The 17613-nt window shown below is 46.8% G+C and overlaps 1 protein-coding gene across 5 annotated transcripts; it reads left to right on the top strand.

The window, feature by feature from the left end:
- Nucleotides 1-1894: 1894 nt before the first annotated feature.
- Nucleotides 1895-17613, top strand: SAP30L (SAP30 like). 5 transcript variants are annotated; one of them, XR_007918998.2, is made up of 6 exons: nucleotides 1895-2746; nucleotides 7033-7155; nucleotides 9323-9421; nucleotides 12527-12702; nucleotides 13530-13652; nucleotides 14426-17613. XR_007918998.2 is itself a non-coding variant. In XM_017341210.3 (5 exons), the coding sequence occupies exons 1-4, from the start codon at nucleotides 2519-2521 to the stop codon at nucleotides 12653-12655; spliced, it is 579 nt and encodes a 192-aa protein (XP_017196699.3). In that variant the 5' UTR covers nucleotides 1895-2518; the 3' UTR covers nucleotides 12656-12702; nucleotides 13530-17613. The 5 variants fall into 5 exon arrangements, 3 of the variants coding, with proteins under 3 accessions (XP_017196699.3, XP_051700370.2, XP_017196698.3); XM_017341210.3 differs by having other exon boundaries at nucleotides 13530-17613; XM_051844410.2 differs by lacking the exon at nucleotides 13530-13652.

The following is a 17613-nucleotide window of genomic DNA, read 5'->3' on the forward strand; positions in this document are numbered from 1 at the left end:
CAGAGAAAGGGACCAAGATTTCCATCCACTTTGTTCATTTCCCAAATAGCCCCCAATGGCTGTGACTGGGCCAGACTGATGGCCGGAGCATGGAACTCCGTCCAAGTCTCCCAGATTGGTGGCAGGGGCCCACACACTTGAGCCATCTTCTGCTGCTTTCCCAGGAACATTAGCATGGAACAGAATGGGAAGCAGGGCAGCCCAGACCCCAAGCATTGCTCTAATATGGGATGCTAGCATTGCAGGCAGCCATTTAACCTACTGCGCCAACTCAGGTCCCACGTTTTCCTTTTAAACATAGATGGAAACATATCATATCCTATATGCGATTTTATATCCTGCATCTTTTAAAAAAGTATTTGTACAACCCTCATCAATGATTTGTTGAAGAGGTAATAGTGAATTAGTATAGAAAATGTTTACATCGATTCTGAAAAATTTAACTCCCTTAAATGTTGACTGCCCAACATCTCTTTCTCAAGACGTTAGGTAGTTTATGTAACCACTTCCCTTTTGGAATGTGTAGGTTCTTTTTTTTTTTTTTTTTAATTTTTCCTTATCAGAAATAACCCCATATTGAACATCGTTGTGCTTAACATTTTCTCTGAGAAGTCCATTTCCCAAGATGGACGTCTCACCTGTGAAATTACTAGGCTAGATGGTATAAAGACATTTAAGGTCATGAGGAAAAATAAAGATCTCAGGGCATCTGCTTCTAACCGTGGAAACTGGGAGCTTTCCCTTTTTCAACAGAACACAGATCCAGCTCCTTTTATGCCTTCTAGCAGGAAATAGAAAGCCAAAACACTAAAAATCAGCAACACTTGCCTATTTCCCCTCCAAAAAAAAAATGCTACCCAACCTTGACTGCCCGACTCGGTCACCCCATCTGCCCTTGGGACTCATTTGTCCCCCAAGTTGGGAGATGGCCCTTCCAGGAGGGTGGTATGACGCCTTGGGCTCCAACTCCCAGGCCCAAGGGCTTAGCAGGGTGCGGCTGCCTCACCAACACACCCGGAAGCTCAGAACAACACAACTGCAGCCTATCGCTCCAGGGAGGGCCCTAGACAACGCAAGCCCTTCCTCACCTGGTCCCGGGAGTGACCCTTGGTCGGCCACTTCCAGCCATTTCTTCATCTCCTCGGCAGCCCCTCTTCACCCGGCTCACCCTCCGGACCTTACCCGGATTGCAGGTTCTTTCCCGTAGAGGGGTCGCCCAAGCCCCCGGGGCCCTCCTTCCTCCCGCCCGTTTTCTTTCCGTGCCGTCCCAGCCAATCTCCACAGTCTCACGTCTCCGGCACCCCCAAGATCCCGACAAGATCGCCCCCCTCATCTCCTTGGTATCTCTTTCCATGTATCTGTTCGGGGCTGTCCCTCTGTCTTTCCCGCCATGACTGGCTTCTGTCCTGTTTTGTCCTCGCCTCCTCACCCCCACGTCGGTCTGGGGGACTCTGGCCCCGGCCCTGTCGTTGTGCCCTGTAGGTTCCTCTCGTGACAGGACCGCTATCCCCTTTAGGTCTCCTCGCACACGCCCCTCCCCCAAGCCTGTCCCTCTGCGCCCCCGCCCGCGTCTGTACTTCTGTCGGCTTCCGAATACATTCCGCTGCTCTCGGAGTCTTGCCCTCCGTCCCTCCCGACCCTTGGTCATCATTCCTCCCTGGGGCTGGGCAATCTGCGCCCTAGTTCCCCTCCCTCGCCCGAGGAACTCTTCCCTCTTCCACTTTCTCTACTTTGAACCCATCCCAGCAGAGTCCAGGAAGTAGCCTGGCGCCGGAGACTGGCGGCAGTGGTGCCCAATGGAGCGCGCCAGCGGCGGCGACGACCCCGCCCTGAGAGCGAATGCGACCAATAGGCGTGCGGAGGCAGGACTTCCGCTGTCCCGAAGAGGGCGGGGGGGAGAGAACTGTTGTGGTGCGGCGCGTTGGGCGGGCGGCGGCCGGGCCGCCCAGGGGCTGCCGCGGGACTCGGGGAGCAGCCGAGAGGCTGCAGGGGTGGGGCGGGCCGGACGCGGCGCGGGGGGCCCGGGCGCCGCGGGTTCGAGGCCGGGCCCCGCGCGGGGAGGCCGCGCCACCAGGGGAGAGCTGCCCAGCAGCGAGTTTGCCCCGCTGCCCAAAGAAGGCGGGAGCCGGCAGGGGCCTTCGAAACCCCCTGGCAACCCCGGCCCGGAGTCCCTGGGGAGCGGCCGCTTCCTGGGACGCCCTCCCGGACGCCCGCGCCTCAGGGTAGCGGTTCTGAGCTCCCAGCAAGAGGGGCCTCCGGGTGACCCCCAGCGGGGCCCTGCGAGCCGCGGGAGTCGACCCCGGGGCCTCTGGCCAGGAGGAAGGGGGTTTCCGTAGACTCGGGGCCGAGAGCTGCAGGAGCAGGGCCTCTGGGACGCGGGGCAGGGCAGCCCTGGTCTGGAGACGGACTCTGGGACTCTCGGGTGCGGGGGTCTCGGCGACCTGCTCCGCAGGGAGCGCGGCCGCGGAGTGGCCTGCAGGGGGCCCTGCCCCCAGAGGGGCCGACGCGGGGCGGGGAGATGAACGGCTTCAGCACCGAGGAGGACAGCCGCGAAGGGCCCCCAGCCTCCGCCGCCAACGCCGCCGCTGCCGCCGCCGCCGCCGCCGCCGCCCCGGGCTACGGCCAGAGCTGCTGCCTCATCGAGGACGGCGAGCGCTGCGTCCGGCCCGCGGGCAACGCCTCCTTCAGCAAGAGGGTGCAGAAGAGCATCTCGCAGAAGAAACTCAAGCTGGACATCGACAAGAGCGTGAGTCCGCGCCCTGCCGCTCGCTGTGTGCTGCCCCGGGCCGCGGCCGGGACGCCCCGGGCGCTCCCCACCGCCGGCCTCGCCGCCCCTCATCTGCCAGCCCGAGGAGCTGGCCGCGGGATTTCGGAGGCCGCTGAAGCGCGGACCTGCCCTGGCTGTGATTCTGTTGAGATCCGGGAGGTTGGGGGCGGGGGGTGCGAGGACTCCTCCTGCCGGGGAAGATTGGACAGCAGTTTCTAGCTCGTTTTATTGGCTCAGATGTTCGAGCAGGAGGAGGTGGGTTAATTTTGTTGGCCCACGAAGGTGCAAGAATCGGGGAGGGGGTGATGAAGGGACCCGGCTGTTGGCCAACTTCTGGCTCCTTCTAAGAACGCTGCTGTTTCTTCAGACTGGGAGAGGTGGCAGCAGCGACTTCCCTGTCCCCCGCGGCCTCCTTTTCCGCAGAGGATCGCCTCTCAGGCTACGACTCTGGGAGTGGGTGTTTCCAGGATATGGCAGGAATAAGGCCACGACCAGGTCTTAGGAGATGGCACTGACAGTCAAGTCACTGGGAGTGGGCGGGGGAGGGGGCGAGGTGGGGAGATTCGGTTTCCTTGGGGTAGCGCCTTTAGGAATGCGGAGGTGGGAAATGGAGATTGAAATTTGAATAGGCTTGCCCTGCCTTGTGCCTAATTATAGGAAACTTTTCCTCTGTGATTTCACCACTTCTAGTTAACAATTCTAAAGCTGTGCCTATTGTCAACCAATTAAGAACTTTTTGGTTTGACATCTGTTGCTGCAAGCCTTAAGTGGCTGCGGCTGCTTCTTGTTTAGGAATTGGAAATGAGTTAAGGGGGTTTTAACATGCAGGTAGACTAGCTAAGAGCTTAGGTGGTTAATATCCGTTCTCTTTTGGGGCCAGAATTCCTCTACAGTTCAGGGAAATCAGAGACGGTTTGTTAAAATTAGAGGAAGCCCGTTTTTCCACTTCAGATTTTATTGTTGACACTGAAACCCAGATACAGGAAGGGTTGGTGCCAAATACACAGAGCACCACAGAGGCTGGTTTGTATCTTAAATACATTATCTAGTTTACTTCCAAGCCCCATGTGCACTTCTTCAGTAAGTCTTTTTTTTTTTTTAAGATTTATTTATTTTATTTGAAATACGGAGTTAGAGGCAGAAACAGAGAAAGGGAGAGAGGTCTTCCATCTGCTGGTTCACAACCCAAATGGCCACAACAGCCAGAGTTGGGCTAATCCGAAGCCAAGAGCTTCTTCGATGTCTCCCACAGAGGTACAAGGGCCTAAGCACTTGGGCCATCCTCCGCTGCTTTCCAAGGCTGCAGAAGAGAGCAGGATCAGAAGTGGAGCAGCCCGGACTCAACTAATGCCCATATGGGATGCCGGCACTGCAGGCAGAGGCTTTACCTGCTAAGCCACTGTGCCGGCTGTTAAGTCTTTCATAAAAAGTCTTCCCTATCCTTTCTTCTAGGCCTTTCCCTCCCTCCCTCTAATATATTTAATGTTTGTCATTATAATGCATCTGCTGCTGGGGTAAGTTAATGGCTTTCTTATTATAAATCTGAATGAATGAAAGATACTCATTTTGGAACAAAGGACTGACTAGACACCTTGGTGGTGCCTGATTAGGTCAAGTGTCAGTGAAATGCTTAATTGTGGGACAGCAGTGAATTCATCCATTTGGAAATACTCCCTGTCTTCTCTATAGATGTTAGAAGCTTTTACCTAAGCAACTTATAATATTACCCAGTCCTTAAAAAAAAAAAGAAAGATATGCCTTCACACCTGATTTTGCTCCTGCAGCTAGGGCTCTGTTAAGCTATTGACCCCACTGGAAAACCTGTGTTGATCATTGCACAGGCGCCCTCCAGGAGAGAGGCAAGCCTCAGCTTAGCACTAGCCTTCCCAGAAGGTAATGCTTCGAAGGAACAGAGTTCTCAGGTGGAGTCACTACAATTGGTTTCAAGATGGTGTTGTGGAGTCATTATTTCTGAAAGCGATTCTATTTCATTCTCACAGGCTTGGGCAGGAATTCAATTCCAAGTAAATGCTGTGTTATGAGAATTTTTCGCTGTTACTGAAAAGTGAAATGGGGGAAAACAACACTATAGCCTTTGCTGCCACGCTCCTGCCTCCTTCTCACCCGGAAGGCCCCACCCTCAAAAGCTCTGAATTGTTCAAATTGGCATGTACTTGAAAATGGTTAAGGAGAAACAGACGAGTCTAGCAGAAAACCTTTGTAACAACATCAAAAATCTAACGCAGGCAGTTTGACTCATTTTATGTAGTTGTCAGCCATGTTCTGACATTCAGACTAAGTATACCTGAAAACATTTCTCCAATTGATGTATTTTGTTTTTTTTTTCTTTTTTCTGGAGAAAAGTGGAACTGAGAATTAAATAAAGGAAAAAATGTAGCCTAGGAAAGTACATGTACCCAGAGTTAGAATACTTTAGTGACCTTGGTCAGGTCCTTTCTGTTTACCCTTCTAGAAATTGAGATTGGGGCCAATGAGTTTGCATTGGTGATTGCTAAGTTCTCTTCCAGCTAGGATTCCATTATTCTAATGTTAAGACCTGATGTCTCCCAGCCAAAGCTTTAGGAAATCACCTAATCTGCCTGTTGTTACACCACCATGCTTGTCACTCTGAATTTGAGTTGCGGCTTGGTCTCTAAACATTCACATGCCAGCCTAGCTAACGTGGAGGACCAGGTTCCTATCAGGAATTCAGGGTGTACTTACAGGAGAAAATCATGTCTAGTAGTACATGGGCACTAAAGAAACTGCATGGAAAGATGGCATTAAAACTTTATTTTGGTGTGAAAAGATTTGAAGCACATACATAGTTTTCTCATAACATATTTCCATGAACTTTTTGAAGTACCTTCATATATATATATATATATATATATATATATATATATATATATATATATAATGTATGAAGTGTAAATCGGCTAGGTCAGATTCTTTGGGATAATGGCTTGTGCCCTGTCGAAAAGATCCTTTGATGGAGTTGAATCTGGCAAAGCTATTCCATTTCATAACCATGAAAGTGGTGACCTTTCTTCATGTGGCCTATGGAGATTGCCTTATGGATGCTTTTATAGAGTACCTGCTGTCTACTAAACACCACCACGATGTAAACTTAAAACTGTGTATAGCTCACTAATCTAACCACACAGAATTGGTAATTCATCTGACTAAATGAAGTTTTCATTCATTATTTTCTTTACAAAAAGGACTGACTTAATTGATGCTAATTTCCTGTCAGCTTACTTTTATCTTTAAGGATTTAAGGAATAGACTTAAATTCCTAAATCTCTCCAGAACATTTGTGTAGCAGCTGTTTCAACATCAACAACCCCTAGTCATTTATAAAGGCATTAGGTTTCTTAAGGCTTTGGAATGGTTCCTCCGCCAACCCTGGTACTTATATCTTTAAATAAAAACATAGTACGTATATACATATTCTTCACATCTTAGCTGATGTTACCACCTCATTGCCAGAATATCTGCAGCTTGTATTAGGAAATAAGCAGTAAGATCCAGCTTCTTTTATGTTGTTCCACTTTGTGAGAATTTCCACATTTTTCTCTCTCCTGGTAGATCATATGTGAGGTAATACAAGAATTAGACTGATACATGAAAAAAAATTTTAGTGATACATGCTAATAAAGAATTTTAAGGAACTATCCTGCAATAGTAACTATCTCAGTGTTAAAATAGGGTGTCCCATGGACTGTTATCACAGCCCATCTTGCCTGCTTCCCTTCTCCCAGGACAGCATGTTCCAGCCCCATTGTAAAGTCATGACTTTTATAGACCTGGAAATGTCACATCACTCCTTGCTTCAAAAACCTTGAGGGAGTCTGTCTTATCTAAAGGAATATCTAAACTGTTCTTGAGCCCCTACACAGACAGTCACTACCACCCAACTGATGCTGTGTGCCCTGGGCCTCCTCATTCACCCCTTTGTCATCATAACTGGATGATGACTTCTGAGTCTTGATTCTCCTTCCCCTCTGCCTGCAGAGCCGGGAGCCTCCACACCGATTGACCAGGGATCTTTTCCTTTGCTCAGTGTCTTTACAGTTCAATGGTGACTTGGTTTCTCCATGTGTGTTCTAGTTTTCCAGTTCAGTGGTGAGCTTCCGGAAGTATAGCCCACTCCTCTGTCTCTCTCCAATGCCCCACAAAGAAAAACAGCCCCATCATTTGACAGATGCCTGTTACAGTTTCTATGGAATTGGCAACCCTGACTTTAATTTCCTCCCTATTAGGTAAGGCACCTGTATATCTGTGATTTCCACAAAAATTTCATCCAGAGTGTCCGAAATAAAAGGAAGAGGAAGACAAGTGACGATGGTGGAGATTCTCCTGAACACGACACTGACATTCCTGAGGTAAAGGCCAAAACATAGCAGCTCGAGAAAGCTGGAGGAATGAATTCTAATGTGATACTTATCCCTGGCCTGCGTTTGTGCTAAGAAGTAATTTTAGTTCCCTTTGTTCTCCAGTGGTTTATTTGGAAAGCAAATCGTAGAGTCATAATATTAAATCTGAGAACGTAAAAGCATGGAAATCCAGCGGTCTGACTGTCCCGTCGTCTTACAGGTTCAGAGACTGCAGGTCACATCCGTGATTAGAGTTGGGAAGCTCTGCTCTAGTGTCCTTTCCAGGAGACCATACTTCTTTCTTCAAGAAGGCCCTCACAAGATGCTTAAATGCAACCACCATGTCAACATATTTAAAATCTTATTTTTGCCTTTAGAGACTGAGTGTGTAGGATTTGGTGATATCTATTCCTTGGTTTTGTGGTCTGTAAGATGAAGGTGTAAATTCGTCAGTTCTTACCAGCTCTTATTTTCTGTCACTCTCTAATTCCATGACTCCTGGTACAGGCTGGTTCCCAAGGATCTGTTCCATAGTCAGTTATCCTGCTCCAGAGTTTCTCAGCTCTGGCACTTATGACGTGTGGGACCAGATAATTCTTATTCTGGGGGACTGTCCTATACATTGTAGGATGTATAGTGGGATCCCTGGATTCTACCCACTAGATGCCAGTCATACCATACCTTGAGCTATGACAGTCAAAATAGCTTTCCAGACATTGCTAAATGCCTTTCAGGGGATACAGTGGTCCTGTGTTGAAAGCCACTGCACTAGATCATGAGACCTGGGCTTCTCAAACCATGGTGCCTTCAAGGTGCCAGTGTCTGTTACATGAGGCTCCAGGAAAGGATATTGGATTTTCTTTGTTTCTAAATTGTTTTCACATAAGACTCAGCAAAAGAAGAACCGTTTATAGTGTACATTGAATATTTGATGCATGAATATTTCATAAGGCAACTGCCTGTTAGCACTCAGAGTGAAAATGACTGTGTAGGAATAGAAAGAGTAGGCGGGCCTTTGTCTGCAGATGTGGAGGAAACCTTTGAAAATTCCGGCACTTGCCCCTGCCCCTGCCCCTGCCCCTCCCTGGGTCCCCTTTTCCAGCGTTAGTTTACGGCACCATTCTGTTGCGTTTAGTATTATTATTATTTTTAAAGAAATGGATGTGTTCAATTTCTAACTGCTTTTCACACACACAGAAAAAGGTTTAAGGAATGTTTTGAAAAGAATGAAGGACTTTTGTCCGTCATATTGATCGTTCATTTTGTTTTTAAGTGCTCTCCACCTGCCTGAAGCAAGAACATCCCTTTTAGAGGCAGGTAAAGGCAGCCCAGCTTGATGGGCCTTCGATATTTCATGACTGTGTAGCTTTCTTTTCTTGCTGTGTTAGGGAAAAAATATGGTGGGTGGTCCCTTGCCCTCTGTTTTCCAGTCAGCGACCGCGACCCTGAGTTGCCAGTTTGTACGTTCACTGCAGTAGCTTTTGCACCTTCTCTTGGAGGGTCATTAAGAATTCTGATACCTCACAGCTAGGCGAGAACTAATGGAAGACAACTACTAGAGTGCCTCCCACTGTCCTTTTTGACCCACTGGCAGGCCTCCACTGGCAGGCCTTGCCCCTAAAGCTCTCTGGTTCGTGCCTTTGCTCTCCATCCTTGGTGTCCCCCTCTCGCATCACCATCCAAAACTGCCTCATCATCTCACTCTGGCTCCCTAGCTTCCAATCAGTCTTCCCTGTGAATGAATCTCCACCAGATCATCTTCCTGAAACCTCTCCTTCCACTGCCTTTGGGAGCTCTTGCTTTTCAAGGCCTGCTACCAGCCAGTCTCTGTTTAACTCACTGTGATTGCCAGTGACCCGTAGCCCATCTGTTCACTTCCTGGCTTTCTGTACACGTGATCTCCCTCCTTCCCTACTCTTCCTCGCTGTCCTTCTAGAGCTCACCCCTCCTTAGCTTAAGCTTCTCCTCCACTGCCCTTCCTGGATCACCCCACCCGGCCAGAACTCTCTCCACTGTTACTTTTGTCTTCCCAGCCAGTTACTGGTCCTCAGTGAACCATTTCTAAGACTTCCTTTGTAGCGTCCTGCCCCCATCCTTAGTGCAAGGCATGTATTGGGCTCTCAGTGACCCCTGGGTGGTCATGTGATAGTTAACATGTTGCTGCTCTCTTCTCTAGGTTGATCTGTTCCAGCTGCAGGTGAACACTCTGCGACGTTATAAGCGACACTACAAGCTGCAGACCAGACCAGGCTTCAATAAGGCCCAGTTAGCAGAAGTAGGTGACAAAATTACCCCCTAAAAAGAAAGCCAGCACTGCTGTTCTAATGGTCACACTAATTCTCTTTTACTTCAGTGTGTATGTCTTCATTATGTTTTCCATAGCTCTAGAAACAACTTTCTATTCCCTCTGGTGCATATACTAGAACTCCAAAATTTTAGACTTAAGGCCTGATTTTGGGCCAGTGCCACGGCTCACTTGGCTAATCCTCCGCCTGCGGCGCCTGCACCCCAGGTTCTAGTCCCGGTTGGGGTGCCAGATTCTGTCCCAGTTGCTCCTCTTCCAGTCCAGCTCTCTGCTGTGGCCCGGGAAGGCAGTGGAGGATGGCCCAAGTGCTTGGGTCCCTGCACCCGCATGGGAGACCAGGAGGAAGCCCCTGGCTCCTGGCTTGGGATCGGCACAGCGCCCCAGCCGTAGCAACCATCTGGGGGGGTGAACCAACGGAAAGAAAGACCTTTCTCTCTGTCTCTCTCTCTCTCACTAACTCTGCCTGTCAAAAAAAAAAAGTAAAAAAAGCCCAATTTCTAAAAAAGAAAACATGACACAGGGAGAGGAATAGAGTTGCTTAAAATCACATAGCAGGGTTAGGCATTTGACCCAGCAATTAAGTTGATGCTTAGGATACCCACATGCCACATTGGAGCCCTTGAGTGTCAGTCCTGGCTGTGCATCTAATCCAGTTTCCTGCTAATAAACATCCTAGGAGGCAACAGGTGATATCTGAAGCATTGGGTTCCTGCCACCATTGTGGGGGACCTGAATGGAGTCCTGGATTCCACCTGGTTCAGCCCTTGCTATTACAGACATTTGGGGAGTGAACTAGCAGATGGAATTCTTCAATCTCAAAATCAGTCTAATACAAATAATGTTCTACTGGACCTTTTGATTATCATTTGATGCAGAAACAGTTCCCATCCTCTGGTTCACTCCTCAAATACCCACAACAGCCAGATCTGGGCCAGATCCAGAAGCCGAGAACTCAGTCCAGGTCTCTCATGGGATCGGCAGTAACCCTGCTTTGTGAGCCGTCTCTTGCTGTCCCCCAGCATCTGCATTAGCAGGAAGCTAAGAGCCATAAATCGAACCCAGGGTGTAATACAGGGTGGGACTTTTTTTTTTTTTTAAGATTTATTGTTTGTACAGTCAGAGTTACAGAAAGAGAGATTGGGCAGGGTTGGGCCAAAGCCAGGAGCTTCATCCGAGTCTGCCATGTGGTTGGCAGGTGCCCAAACACTTGGGCGTATTCCACTGCTTTTCCCAGGCCATTAGCAGGGAGCTGGATTGTTAAGTAGAGCAGCTGGGACTCAAACTGGTGCCCATATGGGATGCCAGTGACCCAACCCAATACATCACAATGCTTGCCCCTGATGTAGGCATCTTAACTGCTAAGCCAGATGCTCTATTGGACTTTTTTCTTTTTTTGTTATTTTTATTTATTCAAAAGAGTTTTTTTTTTTTAAAGATTTATTTATTTGAAAGTCAGAGTTACACAGAGAGGCAGAGAGAGAAAGGTCTTCCGTCTGTTGGTTCACTCCCCAGTTGGTCACAGTGGCCAGAGCTGTGCTGATCTGAAGACAGGAGCTTCTTCTGGGTCTCCCACGTGGGTGCCCAAGGACTTGGACCATCTTCCACTGCTTTTTTTTTTTTCTCTGCTTAGCAGAGAACTGGATTGGAAGTGGAGCAGCTGGGACGCAAACCAACATTATATGGGATGCCGGCACCGCAGGTGGAGGCTTTACCTGCTATACCACAGTGCCGGCCCCGAGAGAGATCTTAAGACTGCTGACTTACTGTCCAAATGCCTGCAACAGCCAAGGATGGGCCAGGTTGAAACCAGGAGCCTCAAACTCTATCTGAATCTCCCATTTGAGTAGCAGGGACCCAAGCACTGCTCAGATACATGGCAGGCAAGATGAGGTGAGGCAAGAGTAGACCTGTGTTCTCAAAACTTAGCAAATAAAGCCCAGCATCAGGACTATAGTAAATGATGACTTTTCCTTCAAATCTATTGTGTCTTTTAGAGAAAGTTATAGGGGCCGGTGCTGTGGTGCAGCAGATTAATGCCCTAGTCTGCAGGGCCGGCATCCCATATGAGTGCTGGTTCAAGTCCTGGCTGCTCCACTTTCAATCCAGCTCTCTGCTATGGCCTGGGAAAGCAGTAGAAGATGGCCCAGATCCTTGGGCTCCTGTACCTGTGTGGGAGACCCAGAGGAACCTCCTGGCTTTGGATCAGCACAGCTCCGGCCGTTGGAGCCATCTGGGGAGTGAACCAGTGGATTGAAGACCTTTCTCTATCTCTCTCTTTGCCTCTCTATAACTCTACCTTTCAAATAAATAAATAAATAAATGTTTTTTTTTTTTTAAAGAGAAAGTTAAGTACTTAGAGAGATTCTTGGGTTCAAACACGAGTTCAGTTGAATATTCATCTGACACAATTTCTATTTTTTTAAAGATATAATTTATTTGAAAGGCAGAGTTATACAGAAAATGAGAAATAGAGAAGAGACAGATCTTCCATCTGCTGGCTCACTCACCAATTGGCTACAACAGCCAAGGCTGTCCAGGCAGGAGCCAGGAGCTTCTTCCTGGTCTCCTACATGGGTGTAGGAGCCCAAGGACTTGGGCCATTGTCTGTTGCTTTCGGATGCACATTAGCAGGGAGCTGGATCAGAATTGGAGAAGCCAGGACTTGAACCAGTACCCATATATGATGCTGGCATTGCAGGCCACAGCTTAACCTGTTATGCCACAATGCCAGCCCCCTAACACAACTTTTTATAAAATATGTTTCCACCCATGCCAGGGCCTGACAGGTTTGGTAGCAGCTGACTAAGCAGAGCAGTTGGTCTCTTCATGGAATTTAATGATCATGATGGATGATTGGCTGCCACTAAAATAGAACTGTACCTTGGTAGGTTAAAGTTCTACTTCTGGAATTCTGGAAAACAAGTCACCATTGTACATTGTTGCAAGAACTTCTGCAGTAGCTGTAATTTCCACCACAGCACTGCAAGCGAGTCCTTGTCCCCTCTTTTGCACAGTTTTGAATTTGTCACCCTGAATTGTACAGGTTTAAGGGATTTTGGTTTCTCTTCCACATAGACTGTCAGCCGACACTTCAGGAACATACCTGTGAATGAAAAAGAGACCCTCGCCTACTTCATCTACATGGTGAAGAGTAACAAGAGTAGACTGGACCAGAAATCAGAGGGCAGCAAGCAGCTTGAGTGAAGACAAAGCTCATCTTAAAGGAACAAAGCATAATGCCTAATGCACAGGTGATATCTGCTACATTTAAAGACTGTTCAGTTTTACTGTAAATAAAAGTTTGAATGATGATACTGTAAATCTTTTTGGTCAAGAGGATTATATTCTCATGACTCAGCATGTGTATAGACAGACTTTTAAGATAACTACTGGACTGAAACAAACAGGATCATAAAAAGAATTAAAGGAAAACTATGTATTGCAGAATTCAATAAAGTGTTAAGTCTATTCTGCTGAAAAATGTGGGATAAGAAATAGTTTGGTAGTCACCTTGCAATACCAGGCTGCCACCTTTGGGACATAGCCCTGGAATAAGGATAGGGTGTAGCTGATGGACTTGCACACTGACCACTGGGTATGTAGATGGCCTGCTTTGTTGCGGATTTTTTTGTCATTATCAATTTGACATTGGTCTCTTCACTTGCCCTTGTCCACAGGGGGCATTTGATCAGTATTGAGTTGTCTAAGCTGTCAAAGCAGTGCCAGCCCTGTAACATCTGCTTCCTTGCTCTTGTAACAGAGACCTGTGCTACTTTTGTTGTTCAGCACTTAACTGCTAAAGTATGGAGGGACTCCTGATGGAAGGACAAGGAAGTTTGAGATCAAAAGAGTATTTCAGGGCAGTTGCATGCCCCGGTTTGTCAAGGCTTCAGAAACACTGATAAATGTTTCTCACAGGAGACGTGGTACTTTGCACACCCCTCTGTGCTTCACTTTTGGGATGAAGTTATTAAGACTTGAGCCAAGATCCTGGGCAATAAATGCTTTGACAAACTGAGCAATTTTGGTTTGGGGCTAATGTTTTCAGAAGTATTAATCCTCAGTTCATGACCACCAGGAAAGCTGCCAAGGACCATATGACTCCTGCTCAGAAGCTCAGCTGTGGGGTAGAAAGTACGGCTGTCCTTAAGTCCCTGGGCTCTGTCTGGTAGACAGCACATCATGAATTTGAGCAACCAAGGTTAGTGCTATCTGATGCTCATTTTTGTGAGCAATTTGCTTCCCTGTTAGGGAGAAAGATTGCTTAAAATAATTTTTAAAGTATTAATAATGGCCTGATTTTTGTTTTTGTCAGTAAGTCATTCTTCTAGCTAATTTTATCAGAACCAAAGTATCCTGGGAAAACAAAGCTTTATATCCAAAAATATGCTTTTGCAAAATTCTCTCTATGATCATTGTGTTGGGGGTAGAAGGCTGAGAGAAAAAAATTTGGATTCTAGTATCTGACCAATCTTGATACATATGATGACATATGATGGTCAAAGGTGTCATTTTGCTTCTCAGTTTCAATTCTTAGTTGTTTCTTAAGCCTTAAATAATAAAAGGAGTAATGCACAGCCTGGCTGGCAGAGTTTCCATGTCTCATAAATGGCTTAATCTGAGCACCATAGGCAAGAAGTCAAAACAAAACCCCGACTGAGCAGGGTGGCAGTGTCTGAAGATTTCAGTTCTGTGAGCAGAGTACCATGCTCTCTGTGGAATGGGGACAGAGCCACCCCTGTCACTAACATGCAGTGTGTTTCATTGCAGCAACGCTGTCACCAGTGTTCAAAGTGCATGTCTGGCAGATTGCAGCCTTTTTTACATGTGTGTAAATGAATGTACATAGACAATGCTCTGAACTCTGAAGGGATCCTGTTTTGATACACTTGGCTGTGTCTGGCATGTCAAGGTACTCTTGAGTATTCTCATTCAGATCCAGTGTATATTTAGTGATTGTCTCCTTACTTACAGCTGAAGGATATTGATAGAGACATCAAGAAGCCTCATCGGGGGCTGGAGTTTGGCAGATGGAGCCTGCAGGTTAAGGCATCGTTAATGTTCTCTCTGGAAATGTTTCTTTTTGAGGAAGAAAGTATATTTTTCTGATATTTAAACCAAAATTGTGAGTATGTAGTCATGTCACAGCTCCTTTAACAGCAAATCTGTTTTCCCAGTGGAGAGAAACAGCAGTGCATTCTCGTCCAAGAAGATGTGGTATCAGGATTCACATGTTGACATGTGTATGTAAGACTGCTTTTATTCCAAACGGAAGCCTGGGCGACTTGTGACCTTCAGCCAGAGGCTGTGCACACTTGAGTCTCATGTTGTCTTGAAAAGTGCTTTTGGAAACTGGAAGTTGTAGGCATCTTCAACCTTTTAAAAACAGGTCAATTGAGAGAAAAGACAAAGCTATTTGAACTTAACGTTTATTCATGTCCAAAAGTCTGTTCTTTCATGAAACCACTAAACCACTTGCCTTAGCCTCTTCCGCAGTTTCTGACAGCTTCATCTGTGGGCAGAAGACTTCTGCCTATGAGCAACAGCCAGGCCCTCCAAAACAACAGAATCTGGCTGTAGAGAGCAGTGGGGTTGGGGAAAGCAGTGTTCGCCTTGGCTGCCTGCATTCTTATACCACCAGTCAGACTCGTGCGCTTCTCTCCACCTGTGATGTTGCAGCATTACCTTCTTTCCTCTTGGTGCTCCTGGGCAAAACTGGAATTTGAAATCCAGAACTGGCATTGTCTTAACAAGTATGGGCCCTGCCTCTCAATTCCAGCGTGGCATGGTTCTTTGATGTGCCCTGAAGGTCATCACAAGGAAACATCAATGTCCTGCCATTCATGTTGTTTCACTTTGTTTTTAAAAAACAAATGGACAAATTTCTTATTTGAAGAACAAACTCTTAGATTGGCGAAAACATGTAATAATGATCAAAGCTGAATCTCATGAAAGATTGAAAAACCAAAGGATTCAAGACCAGTGTTGTAAACTGAAGAGGAATTTCACTTATGTGTTACAGCTGCTGAGTTATTAGATGTTCCTCTTGTAGCTAAATAGTTACTATGAGCCTCTTGAACAGATACTAATGTTTGCAGCTGGAATGTTGAATCTAACCTTGGCATTTGCGCTATTTATTTTGTGGGAACTTTTTGTTGGTGTCCTGCAGAACATCTGCCTGGTGGGAGGGGGAGGATGGGGATGGGAACTTACTCTCAGGGCCTTGCTTGTTGAGTAGGCTGTCCTGGGTGTGGGTCCAAGGGGAATTGGTCCATGGAAATCACCTGAAGACTGTCATTACAAGGATAAGACACCAAAATTGTGGAAAGACCTTAAATTGCCTGGCCTAGTCTCCCCATAGGTGCTGACATTCTGCTTACAACCATCCCAACAAGGGGTTGAGCAGTCTGGACTTAAACACCTCTGAGGACAGAGAACTCACTACCTCCTGGGGGAACTTGTTCTATCCTTGTAAACCTCTGGCTTTTCTGTGTTCTCTGTCATTTCCATCGGCCCCATGGGACCCATGTGGAACAAGTTATTCATCTTGGCAAAGTCCCTAATTGCACTATCCAAGGGCATAGTGTGTTTTTGAATGGAGCAACTAGGACATAGACATTCTCATGTCCTAACTGTCCTTTGCCCTGTGTCCACTTAGTTCCTTGTTGGAGAATGTGGAGGAAACCCCATCAGCCTGGTTATTCTCCTTTGTTCTTGCCAAAGTGGTGGCATGTGGCAGGAAGTAGAGGGGATGTTAACAGCTTGCTTTAAAAAAACAAAACAAAAAAATCACCTAAGACAGATGAGGCCTTATTTGTGTGCTTGCCCCACAAAAACTAATGCTCACCACATTGCTTAGGCAAAACCTGACCTAGGACATTGTAAAATAATGTCATTGCTTCCCATGGAGTTTAAAGATTCCATGGTTGCCAACAGTGTGTTCCTTGTGATTCCCATAGCAACTTCATACACTGTTTTCACTGAGAAGACAAAGGCTAAGAACATGGGGGTGGGGAGTCATGATTCCGTATCAGAGAAGTGCCATACTGAAAGTCTTGTAAAGTTGAATTGTCCAATAAATTTTTAAAAATAAAGCTGAAATTCAATACAAGATTTGCTTGAGTTTACATGGCATTATCAGACTAACCTGTAGTCCTTGTGACCTGTCCAGCATTCTGCTCACTTTCTGACTCATGGAAAGATCAGTTCAGTTGAAAAAGTAAGCTGTCCTCAGATTCTAGAGAATCTGTAACTGAGCAGAAGTTGCCAAGGCCACCCTGGCTCTCAGGGACTATGAACTGACCTGCAGAACTTAAGGGCAAGTGAAATGATTGGACCAGCTGAGTTTTGCAAAACTAGTAAAAAGGGAAAACAGATCTATCCTATAATAGAAGACCCGGGATCAGAAGTTCTAGTGGAAGGTGTCTTGTTGTCATAGAATCTTAATTCTCATGAAATGGGCTTGGGGTGTGATGGGTCAAACTTCCACCTCCCAGGCAGTCCTTGGAGAGTGTCTGATTCAGCTGGCCCTGGCCCTGGCCCTGGCCCTCCTGCTGAGCTAGGCAGTTCAATAACAGGTGAACTCAAGATCATGCCCTGGGAAGCATGGTGCTTTAGGGTGCTGCCTATTCCTTTCATTATTATAGACTGTTCCCACATTTATTGTTAGGAAGGATAAAGTAGATTGCTGTTAGTGGTAGAATCCTGCCTGAGGCAAAGTGGGACCTCTTGAGGCAGAAATGTCTGCACTCAGTTGTTGCATCAAGCTTGTGTCTTGTCACAGAAACCCTTCAGTTGCTTTCATCTGCTGAATACATTTGCCAGCAACACAGGGTTGCACAGGATCCCTGTTCAACATCACTGTCGTCCTATGCTCATCAGAGTATTTTGGGGTATGGATCTTTCCTTTCTCCATTTTGTAACTGCCTTATTGAAAAGTAAGTGCCCTTCCATTCCAGGCCTCCTCATATTGTACTTGTTTCCTGCCAAATTTGGGGGATCGTTTGTGTTTTAATTTTATAATATATGGCTCTGTACTGTTTGAAAGGCTCTCAATTCTATGAGGTCTTTAGTATGTATGTGACTTTTCATGTTGCAGTATCACAGAGATGAGATGGCCCGACTTTTCGCTCTTAATAAATGATCTGAATGAGTAAGAGACA

The sequence above is a fragment of the Oryctolagus cuniculus genome, chromosome 6 (assembly GCF_964237555.1).
Source record: "Oryctolagus cuniculus chromosome 6, mOryCun1.1, whole genome shotgun sequence".
Lineage (NCBI taxonomy): Eukaryota > Metazoa > Chordata > Mammalia > Lagomorpha > Leporidae > Oryctolagus > Oryctolagus cuniculus.

Excerpts from the sequence above, each read along its gene's own strand:
- SAP30L (XM_017341210.3), top strand. The coding sequence starts at position 2,519 with ATGAACGGCTTCAGCACCGAGGAGGACAGCCGCGAAGGGCCCCCAGCC. Across the intron at positions 2,747-7,032 it reads AGCTGGACATCGACAAGAGC|GTAAGGCACCTGTATATCTG; the intron begins GTGAGTCCGCGC and ends CCTCCCTATTAG. Across the intron at positions 7,156-9,322 it reads ACGACACTGACATTCCTGAG|GTTGATCTGTTCCAGCTGCA; the intron begins GTAAAGGCCAAA and ends TCTCTTCTCTAG.